The 15,396-nt window shown below is 48.5% G+C and overlaps 1 protein-coding gene across 3 annotated transcripts in view; it reads right to left on the bottom strand.

Annotated features, from left to right (window-relative positions):
- Positions 1-670: 670 nt before the first annotated feature.
- GAB2 (GRB2 associated binding protein 2) overlaps positions 671-15,396 on the bottom strand; it is a 98,709-nt gene continuing 83,983 nt past the window's right edge. For 2 of the 3 annotated variants that reach the window (XM_087756713.1, XM_087756716.1), the window contains 6 exons: positions 14,918-15,012; positions 13,906-14,188; positions 12,796-12,886; positions 10,862-10,964; positions 9,877-10,002; positions 672-8,078 (listed from right to left, as the gene is read on the bottom strand). In XM_087756713.1, coding sequence (XP_087612839.1) covers positions 7,935-8,078; positions 9,877-10,002; positions 10,862-10,964; positions 12,796-12,886; positions 13,906-14,188; positions 14,918-15,012 — 842 coding nt within the window. In that variant the 3' untranslated portion in view covers positions 672-7,934. Of the gene's footprint in view, positions 8,079-9,876; positions 10,003-10,861; positions 10,965-12,795; positions 12,887-13,905; positions 14,189-14,917; positions 15,013-15,396 lie in introns of all 3 variants that reach the window. The other variant, XM_087756715.1, reaches the window with a different exon arrangement.

The following is a 15,396-nucleotide window of genomic DNA, read 5'->3' as shown; positions in this document are numbered from 1 at the left end:
AGAAGTCTCGTATAGCATTAGTATAGTACGTTACTACCTATGCTATACCAGTTATAGTATATACTATATTAATAGTAGTGTCAGTAATATTTGTATACGGTGTATTGGTAAAGCATATATTATAGTATATATGATAGCATAGCCCATAGTGTCACACATGCCTCTGGCCAAGGAGAGCCTGCAGCAGAGTCCTCAGCTCCAGGTTTGGGATCCCAGATGTGCTGCAGATGTGAGGTAATGCTACTCTCGTCTAAAAAAGGGGGTTACAGGGGCTGTGCTGTAGGGACGTGTCTTTCCCCAGGTGCCTTTTTTTTTTTTTTTTTAAAGTAGATGTAAGTGTCTTGAAAGGAGGGGTTGAACTTTTAACTCGGGAAAAAGATTTGTTCTTGTGCTTAAGTTTTATGGGTGATTTGGTGCCTTGAGCTGGGGCTCACAGGTGCCGAGCTGCTGATGGGCAAGGCAGGCAGCATTTGTCCTCACCCTGCACACATCAAAGTGTATCCCTGGAGCAGATACATAGTATGAAATTCACTTTAGCAGCTGAAAAACACACGGTTTGGCTTCTGGTATCGGGAAAAACCCTAACTGCATCCTAAAGGCCCTCATTGAACAGACAGGACACCTGAAGCTGTAGGAGATACTTGGCGACATGCTGGGAAGATGCTTTGAAAGCTTTAAAGGTGCTGCATAATTCAAGTTGATCCAGTCATTAATTCCCCCTTTCTCTCCCCACTCTGAATCCATGCTGGGAGTCACCAGTGAGAGATGGCTTTTTATTATCATTCTTTTATTTTCCCGTTGCTTTCCTGCTGCATATACAGTACTTAAAAATGAGATCACCTTCATGTCAGGCATGTACCATGTTTATTAACAGCAAAAAAAGTATTATCTAGGCTTCACTCAAGACCAATTTACAGGATAAATAATTGTTTCAAATTACTTAAAAAAAACAAACAACAAAACCCCGAAGAATAAATTAATAACTTAAGTGATTAGCTGTCCACAGTGATTTGAAAACTTAATAACCATTCAAACAGTGACACCACAAGAAGACACGTACTGTACAGTTTGCCACAGATTACTCTTATCCTTCCTTCTACAAATGGAAAAAAAAAAAATTAAAAATACTCCTTTTTAAGAACAGTCATAGGCTTTGAAACACACAAAACATCCCTGCGAATCGGCTGCCGATGCGACGGCTTCAAAGCCGGGGCTCTGACCCCCCCTCGCAGCAGGTTAAGAAACAAATGGAGAAAACTACTCTAATTTGGCTGGGTCCGTTCCCACGCAACGATGCCCAAAGTCAACAGGGACCTGTTGACTTCGCCAAGGGCTGGAGTGAGTGGGACGCAACTACTCTAACGGTTTGGTCCTAACCCTACGGGATTCATCAGCGGGCTCCCCACAGAGCCCAAGGTCCTGCTCCTTCCCCTTCTCCGTGACGTGCTTCAGCCACCACGTCCAAAGGGCTCTCAAACAAAATGTAGTATTTTCAGGGTCAATGTGGCAGCAGAATGCTGAAACTGTGCAAATGGCTTTTCCCCCATCCCCCTCACTCAGGAGAAAATCCTGCCAAGATTTTTCCACCTTGGTAATTAAGGATGAGGGGTTTTTAATGAGTTTTGCAGAGCGGGATGTGCAGTGTCGTGTGTGATGCTGAGCATGACAACAGGGTAGCACCACATGCCACCCGGCCATTGCATGCAGACTCGAAACAGCGCTTTGCATTATTAAATGTCAATTCATTACACCTCACGACACAACTGGGAGGTCAGAAAACAAGTACTAAAAATCTTCATTTCACAAGACGGAGAGAAAGTGGGATACAGAGAGTTCAAATGAACCCCCTTGTCCCACCTGAAGATAAAGTGTGGTGTCACCTGAAGAACAACAATAAAAATGATGGCTTCTTGTCTCCTGGTCTTGGGGCAAACCTCTCGAATATAGTCAACCCACTGGCCTACAAATGCACCCGTTACATGTTAGCAATGGGCTGCATTGAAAATTAAGAGCCTGCTGAGTGGAAGCAAGTCCACTGAGAAGCTCTTTTAGCTCAAGAGATGGAGCCATGTGGCCCAGCTCCTGCTCCAGATGTTGCTGGACGGTGTTGAAATTTGGACACCGCGTGCCAAGACCGGCTGGCCGTGGGTTGGCAGGGGGAGAGCTGTTTCGTCACACCTTGCTACATATCAACTTTTCTCAAGAGCAGCCACTGAAGTAGCAACCTGATTAACAGTACAACTCTAGGAGTTGCGAACAAGGAGATAAAATTGCGACTACAAGGATGAGACAGCAAGGACAAGCTGATGGAGGGATGAACTTCTCCAGGCCAAGGAGAAATCATGACCAAAACGTGCACATCTCTACCTGCAAGAGCCTCATTAACAGTCGCAAGTTCATTGTGTACACATGGGCAGGTTGGTGCTTTCTGGGCAGAGAAGAGAGGCAGGCAGACGCAACAGGGGCCGTAAACTGGTTTATTGGCCTGTGTGATTTGATGCTGGACTCGTCCCTCTGATTTTCTTGATGGCTTTTTGATGTCCATGCATGTCCTCTGGCTCAGTCCCTGGCTGGGGTTGGGGTTAGGTTCTGCTCTTCGCCCTTCCTGTTGTAAGTGGGGCTTCTCCATAGGCACAGCCCTGCTGCACCCATCTAATCCAGACAACATCCCTCTAATGGGACACACAGTGTGGCTGTCAACTCTTACATGGAATAGCAATGTCATCAGGTGGGAAAACATTTACACAATGCAAGCGTGACTTGAGGAAACCATCCCCTTATTCCTCTCCCAGGCCAGGAAGACCAGACAGGACCTGGGAGCTATTTAAACATCTTCCTACTGAAGCCCATCACTGCATGAGACCTGAGCATGGCTCTACCCCTCCCAAGGATCCATGCTCAATGGGTGGCGAAAAGGAGCCAACTCTTGCCAGTATGCTCAAGAGACTGGGATGCTGGAGTGCAGGGGCTCACGTGGGGCTCCAGAGAGCTCTGGGTCAATGTCTATCCTAACAAATTTAGAGGTTCAGGCTGTCCCCCATTTTCTTAGACTGTGTGTCTGTGTCCTGGATGACTTAGCCTGGGCTAGTCAGCCCTCTCCCAGGTGCAAGGGATGGCCACCTTGCTCGGGGTGATGGCCTTAGGGGTTGAGCTGTGCCTTGCCACTTGGCTTCATGGCTGGAGAAGAGGCCCTGGCCCTGTTTAGGATGCTATAGGACTCTAGGTACTGCCTTTGACCCCTTCCCTCACATGGAGGAGTCCCCGCTCAGCCCCAGCAGCACAGGGTCTCAGGGTAAATCAGGGGGGAGAGATGTCTCTGGTCCCATGTTCTGGTCCAAGCAGGGTCAGTCATGGAGTCTGATCCTCTTGCTCAGGGCTGGATCTAGTCTGGTGTTGAAAAGCTCCAAGGATGGAGACGGCACAGCCTCTTGGGACACCCTGTGAAGCCGTGGCACTGCTGCCCCATGATCAGCCCAAGGGAGTCCCAGAGCAAGGTGTCCCCCAGCACAGCCAGATCCCCACCACCCTTCTGGTAGGGCTTCTCCTGCCCAGATCAGTATTGGCCACATGGCCTGGGGGTCCCTGAAAGCCAGAGTGCTGAGGCATCATGTTGTCGGGCAGGATGACCCCCTCAAGTGTGAAGCATCCTGGGTAAGTCCCAAGAATGTGGGAGCTCCCCTCCCACAGTGCATGGCCTTTACTGAACAAAGCCCCTCTCCACAACCCACAAACCTTCTCTGTAGATCTGACTCGAGACTCATGCCAAAGGAAGACATGGTGAGGACCAAGACTCAAATCTTTCTGGCAAACACTCCTGCCTTCACTCCTCCCAACCTCATGTTCCCCCATATATAACCCTTCTCAGTGGCTGGTGGCCCTGGGTCCAAATCCATCCCAGATAGCCCCCAGTCAACCTAAGCCTTAGCTATCTTCTGGTTCCGGCTCCAGATTTGGCCCTACCTGCCAGACACTCAGCTTTGCCCTGGCACAGTCTGCACTCACACCTATTTTCTTTCTCTGACTTGAGACTAAGCCTAAGGCTGGCATTCATTTACAGCTGGAAATGTACTTCCCACCGAACACTCAAATGTCAGTTCAGAGCAAATCAGCCCCAAGGCAGCTCACACATCTCACCAGACAGAGGAACCAGGAGCAGCAGTTGCACACTCACAGCAAGGGATACACACTTTTGGAGACTTCTGCCTTTAAAACCACCAGCTTAGTAATTTTAAAGCTTGGGGAGAGCTTTGAGCCATGGCCCTGGTACTTCATAAAACTAAATATTGAGGTCATGATGCTTGTCCCACAGACAACCCTTCTCCATGAGCACACACACACACATGCAAGTGCATCCCTTTTATCAAATGGGACCGTAGAGCTGAAGAGCAGGCTCTGACGTGAAGACTCAAGCCATTTTAATTGCAATTAAAATGAATCATTTGCAATGTTCTCAGCTTCCTAAAATACCTATTTCTAACAAAAGAGTCAGTCATACTTGAGCATCCAAGTATAGAGTGGATGTGAAAAACTCAATGCCTTCAGGACAAAGTTCTTGGCAGTCCATGTAATTAAACCAGCTGCTTTTCAATATGGTTTAAGACTAAATACTGCACAAACATTAATCATCAGGGACTGCTGTAATCAGCTCGGCAACCGTCAGGAATGAGTATTTCCACTGCAGCCATTGATTACTTAATGGCTTTCAGGAGGGGTTGATATAGTCATGTCTATATGGCAATGCATGGAGTCTATGGGCTGCTACTTCGGTTGGAGGGGCCATTTGCTAGGTGCTCAGCGGAAAAAAAATATGGAGGAATATGTCTGTTTCTGGAAAAACATAGATCTCACTGCAAAGCAGGGAGGGACCAGCCACCAGCAGTTGCAAAATAGCTACTTTTGGGCTGTCTTGGTCCTTGGTCTGTCAAACGCAAAGGGCCAGTTACTGGGGATGCTCGTGAAAGCAGATCATCAAAACAGGAGGGCTGAGCCTGGGAAAAGAGCTATCCCGTGCCAGTGCCTGCCCCATGAACAAATACAGACATTTGTGGGATGTGGAGAAAAAGAACTAGTTTCTCCAGTACTGCTAAGGGCTTTTCCAATCTTAATTAATGCTTTGGGTTAAATGTGGGAGTGGGCACTGGAGGCACCTAGTCCCAGTGCAGAAGCACAGGGCACCGACTCAGCAAAATGCATCCCAACCCATTGTGCTGTCTCTCAAGCCACTGCACCATCAGAAATTACTACTGCTGCTGCCTCCCCCTCACCTGTCCACTTTCAGGATACTTTTGGGACTTGTTGAGCTCCCCGTCTCCCAGGTGGAGAAAAAGACTCAATCAGAGCATGGTTTATCACTTGATTTCTCCAGGCTTTTGGTCTGGTTCAAGATTTTTTTGGCCTGGAGCCGGGCTCAGTTTCATCTCGAGAATAGTTGCACTGTTTTACTGAGACAGACCCAAAGCAGTATAAAGGGCTATTACCAAAATTGCTGCTGCAATCCACCCCAGAGGTGGCTGCGTTTTAGTGTGATAGGAGGAGAACAGCACAATTTTGGCAGGGAAATATATCCAGCATGCACCATAATCCTTCTTGCCCAACCTCATCTTCCTTTGTGTCCGCCTAGCAGTTTAGAGGATGAAATAGGAAAAAATCAGCTTCCCGCTTGAGTCACATTTGCTTTTCGGTGGGGATGGGGAGCTCTCTCCCAGCCGGGTGAATGCACACTTCAGTGGGCTCTGGATCGGGCCCAGTGTTTAGTCTCCCCTGAGATGCAGTGATGAAAGGGGCTATAGAAATATGAAGCACTGTACTCCGGTCTTAATTTCATTATCTCACCATGCAAGCGTGCATGGGCCCTTGCAGGCTGTAACACACTCCCCGACCTTCAGAAAGCATCTGGCTGTGCTAAATCTTCCCCTTTGGGTCTTTTTTTTTTTTTTCTCCTAGATGTTTATTATTTTTACCATCAGCATTAGGATATTTGCTTCATTATTCCTGTAAAAGGCCAACACTTCAAGGTCTTAAAAGGTTTGTCAGAGCTTTTCCATTAATATCCTTCCCTTTCATGGCATGCGAGAAGAAAAGATAAACTGGTGTTGGAAGTTCAAGACTTATTTTACCAGCATGCAGCCCTTAAGGGACTGGTATCCTATCCCTGTGTGGGTGACGTCTGGCCCTTTTCAAACTCAGGGCAAGCTTAAAAAAATGTGTTAATGCTTAAGCATCAATAATCAATACAACTTGGTGGTGTTGGTGGAACATAGAGCCTGTGGCACTGGGAGGGGTTGAGCTTGCATAAAGAATAGCTTCAGCTATTTAATAAATATTATTATCTAATCTTTCTAATGTCTCCTTTGTTTGGCTCTCTGTTTGCAGTTGGCCTGTTTATCCATGTCAGCGCTCGCTGTCTGGCAATCAGGCTGCTCCATTGCAATCATTAGTCCTTCCTGTTTTCATGAGATCATGAATTATTATCTCTGCAATAAACTGTCTCTTCCTTCTCGGCTCTCTGCGCCTGGCAGCTGCCTGGGGAGCAACCCCAAAGCCTGGATGTGTCAAGGATGCTGGCGAGGGGCAACAGCAGATTCCCATCCATAATTAGAGCCTAGGGACGTTAACATCAACAAGCCTCATTTCTGTGTTGAAGAAACATTACTGACGATGGGGAGAAAATATCTAGTCCAGCCCTTTGCACCCACCACAAACCAACCATAATGCTACATTAAAGCTAATATTGAAACATCTTGCCCTGACTCTCCTGACCAGCCTCTTCCCAAGCCTAAGGCCTCACCATCAACCAACATTTAATTACTCTACTCCTTTCCTCCAAGATACACCCCACTGGACCTCCTCATCCAAGACCAGCCTCTGCAGTACGGCATCCACCTTCTCCCAGTCCTCGCAACAGCCTCCCACTCCCTCCCTGTCACTCATCCTCGCGCCAGTCCAGATATAAAGGGTCTCCAGAGCCTCCCTGTGCTCCTCATACTCAACCACAGAGCTTCCCATGACGGCCACGGATGTAGGACTCTCACTCCATGGGCTTCTTTTGGTGCCACAAAGGGCAGATTTCAGTTGTTAGGGCCAGATTCACAGGCAATTGGTTTCAGATAGCAGCGGGTCAGGGCTTAAATTCTGCCATACAAAGCCAATCTCTCCAGCCCGTTGACTTTGAGAGATGCTGGAGAGCATCAACAGCAGAAGACACCCCAACAAATTTGGCTGTTTCACGCATGCATGCATGTGTGTGAGCATGTGCTGGCATATACGTGTGTGTAGGATGGGGCAAGTCCTGGGCTTCTAAGTCAGCTCAATGGGACAGTCTGGATGCTCTTTAAGCACCACAACCAAAACCATGGGGGCTGTCCCACCAGGAGAACAGCTCTCAGAGGTTTTGAACATATTATTTACAAGAGATGGGACAACAAAAGTGATTTCAAAAGGAATGGTCCTTGCTCAGTTGTGGGATTGGGAGGAGGCAGAGAAGAGGGCATACATAAGGAATAGGGAATCAGAGCTGGGGAATGATGCCCTATGAGAGATGCTGCAAACCTGCATGGCACGGTTTGGGGGTACGGTATGGAAGAAGACGGGGAGAGATGATGCAGTGTTAGCACATACAAGGTGGCTTTAATAGCTGTAAGCAAAAGATGTGTAGGGTGAAACCTGGTATTGCTAAGTCGAAGTTCCTGGATAGTGCATCCAGCAGCTAAAGCACAAACCTAGCCACCGAACATAGTTGGTCTTTATCACTGGCAAACAGTATCTGCCAAGTCTTCCCCTGAAATTAAGTTTCTTTTTGTCTTAAAAAAAATAATGAAGACCCCCTCCCCTCCGCAGACAAGTCTTAGAAATCCAGCTCAAGCGGAGCTGGCAGCCCAGCGGGGCCCCAGCTGGGGAAAACCACCATTTGCCTGTTTTGCTGCCTGCTCCAGGCGCTACTGCTTCGTGCTCTTGGCGGGCTCCGAGGACTGCCGCACATCAGTCCACTCCTGCATGGTGCTCTGCAGCGCCTGCGTCTTCTCCTTGTCCACTTGCACGTAATCAACCTTCTCGTCTGAGGCGACCGATGAGGTGGAGGGCTGTGGGGAGGAGAAACACAGCCACCGTCTGGTCACTCATCAGCTCCTTGCTCTTCCCTCTCACTTCTTCCCGCAGCAGCACCCTGGGTGCTGCAAGTCCACCAGCATCTCCCCTGCTTTCTTGAGACTCCATAACTGATCACCCTCCCTCTAACCTCCCGAAGGGTCTTGGATGAAAGATTTCAGTCTGCTCTGCATCTTGCTTGCATGAGACTGCAGTGCAATGGGAGGGTAGAAACCTGGGTCTCTACCTTTCCACCAAATCTGGGACATGAATATTTGGTTGCAATTGCGGTATCTAACTGCTGATCTTGCAAATTCAGCGTTACATCTTGCTCATTTTCTTGTAAAGAACTCAAGAACTCTTATAGATACACATAAAAATCCCAGCTCCATCTCTCTTAGCTGTGCTCACTCTACACACCTATGACACTAGATTATTTTCATCCCCAAAACAACAGATATGTTTGCAGGTTCACCCAGGAGACCTGTTAAGGAAGAAGGAGATCCTTTTTTCTGTAGTTTCTTGAGTCCTGGAACTTTGTCTGCCTCTACAAGGATTACCGAGGACCCCCCATCTGCTTGCAACTGGAGCCAGATGATGTTTTTTAATGGTCTAAAATCACCTTTCCAGGTTGGGATATAATTTAAATTGGTAATACCTGCAGAAATATTGCTGCACAGAAAGAAACAATCAAGGGACAACTGTCAAATAATAAAAAGACCCAACCAGTGGGATGTTTTGACTAGGAAACAAGGTGGTGGTTGAGAAAGTCAGAGCAAACTCACAGGTGGTTCCCACAAAGGTTTATACAATGCCTGGTCCTTCACCATCCCCTTGCTCAGGCACTGCTTTGCTTGAGCCAGTCTCTCCTTCCCCCTCCCAGTTTGCTAAGAGTGGCACCCATCAGGACCAGCCTTTGGTCCCTCCCCAGCCCACTCTGTCATCCCTGGGTGTCCTCTTCTTGATACGTGGCCTTGCTGGGGAGGTTGTGAAATCTCCATCATATGAGAGTTTTAAGCCTCGTCTGTCACCTCAGGAGAGGTGGTTTCCTTTGGATATGGGAATGCCCTGAGGTCCTCCCTTGCCCTGTTTTCCTATCATTCACTTTAAGATGGTCTTTGTTTCCCCCACGTATGAACCTGGAGAAAATTCACCAACATCTGGGTCTTCAGGAGCTTTCTCTTCCACATTTCCACATGACACTTGGCAGAGGCATCCCATTCCCGACCCATCTTCTCCTCACAGCTCTTTCTCACCAGGCAATGGCTTGATCAACTCAACATAATCTAGCTTTTAAACATCAGCTTCACTTTTGAAAGCAGTTTGTACTTTTTCTGCCCAAATGGCACCCTTTAAAAGCACCTGACTGGCAGGACACAGGTGCCCAGCATTTTCTGAATGAGCTCCTGAAAGTATCTCAGGTGGAAACTCCAAGTCTGGTTTTGGAGGACCTGCTGTTCTGAAGGAGGAAAAAACCATTTTCTGATACTTCTTGGGATACCTCCTTTTGAATATACAGTCTCCAGCTGAATTTCTGGTCTCATCAGCATCCCTGAACCCCTGCACATCCATGTTTCTGGTGATACTTCCAGCAAGGCTGCAGACGTGCAACAGAGACTGAGTCTGGCCTGAAATAAATACAGCAGCAGATCTGCAGGAAAAATCACACCTCTGAGGCTGCTGTGCCACTTACCAACCCTGCCTAGGGCTCTGGACCATGCTGTTGCCAATGCGCATAAAAACCCCTTAAAACATGCATCACTTTTAATCAGAAGTTTATAAAATCCCCCGTACCTTTCTGTGTGGCCCTGGTGAGCTTGGCTGGAAGTCCAGGGCTAGATAATCCACGCTCCCCGAACTCTTTTTAGGCGCTGGGCTGTTGGTGCCACTAGGAACAGGAGAAGCAGAAATGGGGTTTTGCTAATGCAGGGAAGAGACAGGAGAGATAATGAGTATTAAAATGGGAAGCAGGAAAAAAAAAGGAATTAACACAAATCTGATGACAAAATGCCTCAGTGGCACTTTTAAAAGAGGTCTCAGCCTGGATATGTGCTCGCCTGCCTCTCTGAGACCAGGGTGTGCAGAACTGCTAGGGGGACTATATATATTGTATATTGTGCTAACAAATATTTCAAGCTCATGCTCTTGATTTTATGTATCGGAGCAGTTCTGCTGCCTTTGTGCCGATTTTATTCACATGCCTGACATCAGACGTGGGCTTCAGCATTTCCCAGGAACCACACCTCAGTGAGGCCAGACCAGCTCTGGGATCTTCACTAATCACAACCACGCTACACAGAGGCCAGATTTCCTCTACCCCCTTAGTTACACAGCCTCAAAAATATGCTTCAAGTCAGCAGCTTTGCAAAGAGAGACAAAATCCCCTCCCTGTAAGCAGTGCCACTCCCTGCTGCGGCTCTGATAGCCCCTGCCCTCCACACAAACATGATGACAGCAGCTTTTAGGGGAAAAAAACTGAAAAAAATCAACTTAAATTAGGAAAATAGACTGCGACAGTCCATAGATGTTTTTACCCCCTCTTAATTCCTGGCGAAGTAGGTGATACATGTTCCTGCTCTCATATACAGTTAAAACCCCAACAGGACGTGTCATTTTAGGAATGAAAGCCACTGTTTCGTGCACGTAGGGATGCACATAAGGACGTACACCACACAGTGCTATCTGAGCACTTCCATGTCATGAGCTAGGAATGTGTTTGCAGAGGTGGGGAACGTATATGTCCTACCAGAACTATATATCTTAGCTGTGGGGCCCTTACCATCGCCACGTAGTTCTCCTCACTGTCTCCTGAGTCAGTGCTGGTGATGCTCTGGGAGGAGACAGGGCGACAGTATTGCAAAGAGCCGGCGTTGAAGGTCTGGCTGTAAGGACAAGGGTCAATGCGTTAATGGTGGCTGCAGGTCCTGCTTGTCCACTGCCAAGGAGGGATGGGAGAGGGCAGCACCTGATGCCTCCAAACATCACCATGCTCAGATTTGGGGACTGGGCATGAAGAAGAGCTGGCGACATCAAGGTTCTCCTAACCTGACCTTCCCACAGGTCAGAGAATCACTGGGTTTGGTCTTCTTGTTTTTTTATTTCTAGGTCTTTTTAATAACACCTTGCTTGCTATGTACCCATAACTCTCCTGCTATCAGCTACATAAATCAGGCTCCATGAACTCTTTCATCTCACAGGAAATATTTAATTGTGGAGGATGCAGGGCCAGCCTCAGTGGAGCTTCTCACCTCCAGCCTCACCGCAGCTCCAGGATTTGTTTACTGCGCAGGGCCCTATCCGAATTTTTTTCTGGAAAACAAAACCTCCGAGGCATCGTCCTGCTTTCAATTGGCCAAATCTAATCATACGGAATAACATAATGCAATCAGTGTCTGGCATTAAAGCTTGTGTCTTAAAAAGCTATTTGTTGCCTTGCAGTAAAGGCAGGGTCATATGATTAGCTGATAAGGGAAAAATCCATTAGCTTCTCCGGGGTCGGACATCTTGTCAATCAAAGCCCGCTCGCTGTTTCCTGATGCAGTGATTTCAGCACGCAGAGCTCATGCCCTGCAGTCAGTCTCCACACAATCCAATTTATTAGAGGAGTCATAGCAGCCAAGCCTTGCTTCTGCCTTTCATTGGACAACATCAGACCACGAATTAGCAGCAGAACTGGAATTGTGCGAATCCTGTTATTTTTGGCCGGCAGACTTTGCTCTGAAGTGCTTTGGTTTCATTTTTCAGACTTCCTTCAGGCTAGGTTTTGCTTTCAAGGCAATCAAAACACAGCTCGGTCAGACCCTGCGAGTGTCACCCTGCGTTTTGAGACTACAGTGGGTTTTTTGGGGAAGAGCTGGATGTGAAATTGTGCCTGGCACCCCCAGCGTGGCCGAGTTGGGGTGGCTCAGCTGGGTCAGGAGTCACGGTGGACCACAGGTCCTGTGTCAGAGCCAGAGCTCCCTGGGTGGTGTTAGATCCCAGAAATAGGAAATGTCTTCAAGGGACCTTAATTAGCTGCTCAGCCACATGCTGGGCTTTCATGTGAAGTCCTGACCTAAAAGAATTTATCATCCTGCTGGGATGTGGGGAATATGACTATGGCTCTTACAACTCTTGACAGAGCTTGTGAGGGGTCCAAGAGAGGAGTCTCTCTGCTTCGACAGCATCTGACCCAGGTCCTAAGTCTGGCCATGATGTGACCAAGGAAACCCCTGAGCCCCAAATCGCCATGATGTGGCAGGATATTTTAGGAAAGAATTACTCCATAAATGCCCTGCTTCCCAGACAGCTCCTGCTGGTGCCTGATGGGGGTAGGGTGCTGGGCAAGGTGGACACTCATGCAGATGTTTGCATGGCATGACCCAGCTCTGCAGCTCCTGTTTCTAAAATTGACAAAGAACATAATGAGGACTGAAGGGATTATCCAGCTTTTGGGGAAATTCGGCTTTACATCCAAAGTCTGAGCTTACTTCTAGCTTGATTCAGGATGACCCACAAGAAACGTGCCCCTTCAACAAAAAGAGATGGTGGGCCAGAAGAAACCTCTGCAGCAAGCGGAGGCAGAAAGGCAGCTGACATCCCCCTTACACTCAGCCAGAGATGTTTAATCCATGGAAGAGGTGACAGTGTGGCTACGTGTGGACACCAGCGAGAGTGAGACCAGAGATCTCCTGTCAGAGCAAAGCAAGAATTCATACCCCAACCGTTACTCACGTTGGCCTGGACCAGGATTTCGTGACTGGCGATTTGAAGGGAAGCTCATCGATGACAGTGTTGTTCCTCAGGTCCAGGGGTGATGGCTTTGCTGGGGAGGGGAAAAGCCTTTATTCAGAGGCAGTGCGTTCCTACAATTCAGTGCCCATGACTGGCATGAGAGGGTCCCCAACAACTTGCTGTTTGCTGCCCGCTCTGCTAATCAGCCCCCCAGCCCTCCTTGCTGATGACAAATACCCCAAAACAAAATCCCTGCACTCATTTATGCCAGGATTGGGGGGAAACAGTGAATTTCCCCTCTGATCTGCAGCCCCAGAGTGAATGGGTGTCCCCAAAAGGGCAATGTGCCTCCAAGGGAATGGAGATCTGCTAAAAATGCCCAAACCCAGAGTATAATAAACCCATTCATTAGGGAGCTGTGATAACCCATTAGATGGGGACAAGACCAGTCTCTGTCAGCCCTGAGCTGCCTCTGGCTGGAGCAATTCCCCATAGAGAATGGGAAAGGACATCCGTAGGGTAACATGAAAGCTCTTCTCATCATGGGTGGTTCATTAGGTGGAAGAGAAGACTGCTGCACTCCAGCCCCAGCCCTCGCCTAGCACATTGATGGGGTTAGGTGCTGACACCCTAATGATGGAAGCCCTCCTCCTCAGCATCTCCTAGATAGGTGACCTATCAGGCAATGGTCTGGGGATGGATTTGGACGATGAAGGCAAAGCCCTGAGGAAAGAGCTGTCTAGATCCAGCCAGTAGGAAACAGTAGGAGAAATTTGGGTCATCTGAATACAACACAGAGATTTTGGAGTGGAGCATAGGGAGGGGTGAAGGCAAAGGGGGTGAGATCCTGCCTGTGATGTACCTCCTGTAAAGGCCACGAAGGGTTTGAGATATAGGCTGTTCAAGCACCACAAAAGCTGCATTTTCACCATAGTCCTCCTGAAAGAGGAAGGGGATGGGGAAGATCTGAAGGTCTGACTGTGCTGGCGGTAGCAAAGCACACCCCACATAGGACTCTACTGAGTGTGCACAAGATAACAGATGTAGTCCAAAGTATTACAAGAATAGAAGGGTTCCTGGAAAGATTTTCCCACAAACAACTGTTCTTACCTTTCCGGTCAGGTTTGAGGTTGCGGTTGACTGGCGGGGGCTGGATTTCACTCAACCGTCTGTGGCACTGTGCCATGGCTCCTCCTTTATGCAGGGGGAGGGTGGCTGAGGACAACCCCACCAGGTCAAAGTGATGCGGCCCAGGGCTCATGGGGATATAGAGATTTTGGGCATTGTCGTTGGCTTTCTCAGTATGGATCAGGGGCGAGGAACCGGGGTTCATGGGGACATAGTTGTCCTCGGAGTCGGTGCTATGGGAGCGGGCCACTGCTGCCTTGGCTTGCTGGAGGACAAGCAGGAGGATGTGCTGTAAGCATTAGACACTGCCCAACCCAACCCCACTTCATCTCATCATCACCAAACACACACCTGAGGTGGGACCAGCTCTAAAATCTCAGCACAGAGGGAGGGGATGGTCTGTCCCCTCCTTGGCCATCAGTTTGCACTGAGAGGGTCTGCCTCCACCGTTTCCAAGACATTGCAACATCCCAAGTTCAGGGAAAGGTCTTAATCTCCCAGGCTTGAGCTTCTTCTCATGATCAGAGTGAGCTGCAGAAGCATGCTTAACCTAGAAAGTTATTTTTCCCTGGGCTCCAGCCATGACTAAATGCAGTATGAAAGGCTGCTTTAATGTCATTTCCAGCTCAGGAAATCTTAGAAAGTGCACAAAAGAGGCTGTTCTGGCAACATGTCAAAATTCAGCTCAGCAGCATCCCAGGCTTTGGAGAAGCCAAACTCCTGGGCGCTTTTTTTGGGTCAAAGCTCCAGGCAGATACACTGTGGAAGCATCCAAGCAAAGCTCTGCATGCGGTGCTGGGTTAGGTGGTTGTCCTTCCATCTCTACCCTGCAGGCCACCATGGTTTTAACTGAAATGAGTAATAAAACCCTTCTTTTCTTGACTTAGCTCTGCAGGACTGGGCTGTGAGGTCCCACCTGGAACTGACTTGTCTCTGAATCTATAAGGTGCAAATGGTACCTATAGCACGGTGGCCGACACCAAGGCCAACTCACCAGGTAGGAGTTGTACCCATCGTTCATTGACTCGACTGACTGCACAGCACTGCCGCCTCCATGCTGGGGGTATTCGTACGTCTCGCAAGAAGAAGCTGCAACACAACCACAAATGCACAATGTGTCCCAGTGCAACTGCTAATAAAAGGGGCCCCTGAAAACAAAATTCAGGTACTGGGAGGGCGATTCCTATTCTTGATGATTGAGACGCTGTTTTTTAGCCCGTCACAGACTCCCTGTTATGCTCCCTCCCAATTAGCATCTCTCTCATGTGTCAACGCAACTGCACGTGCTGCATGGACCTAACCTGGTTCTGTCAAAGTGCTGCAAAATCCCAGGGGTGAAGATGTCAGATAAGGTAGATCACGGTGACAAAACTGGGTTAAGGGAGAGCTCTGTTACAGCTCGCTCAGCAGATGTAAGGGCTGGCAGCCTCCGGTAAGGGGAGGACAGGGTGAGGATGGGGTGCTAAGCTGTTA

This window comes from Nipponia nippon, unplaced genomic scaffold, assembly GCF_047370975.1.
Source record: "Nipponia nippon isolate SJK-2023a ecotype South Korea unplaced genomic scaffold, ASM4737097v1 scaffold_2, whole genome shotgun sequence".
Taxonomy (NCBI): domain Eukaryota; kingdom Metazoa; phylum Chordata; class Aves; order Pelecaniformes; family Threskiornithidae; genus Nipponia; species Nipponia nippon.
This window is presented reverse-complemented; position numbering and strand designations above follow the sequence as displayed.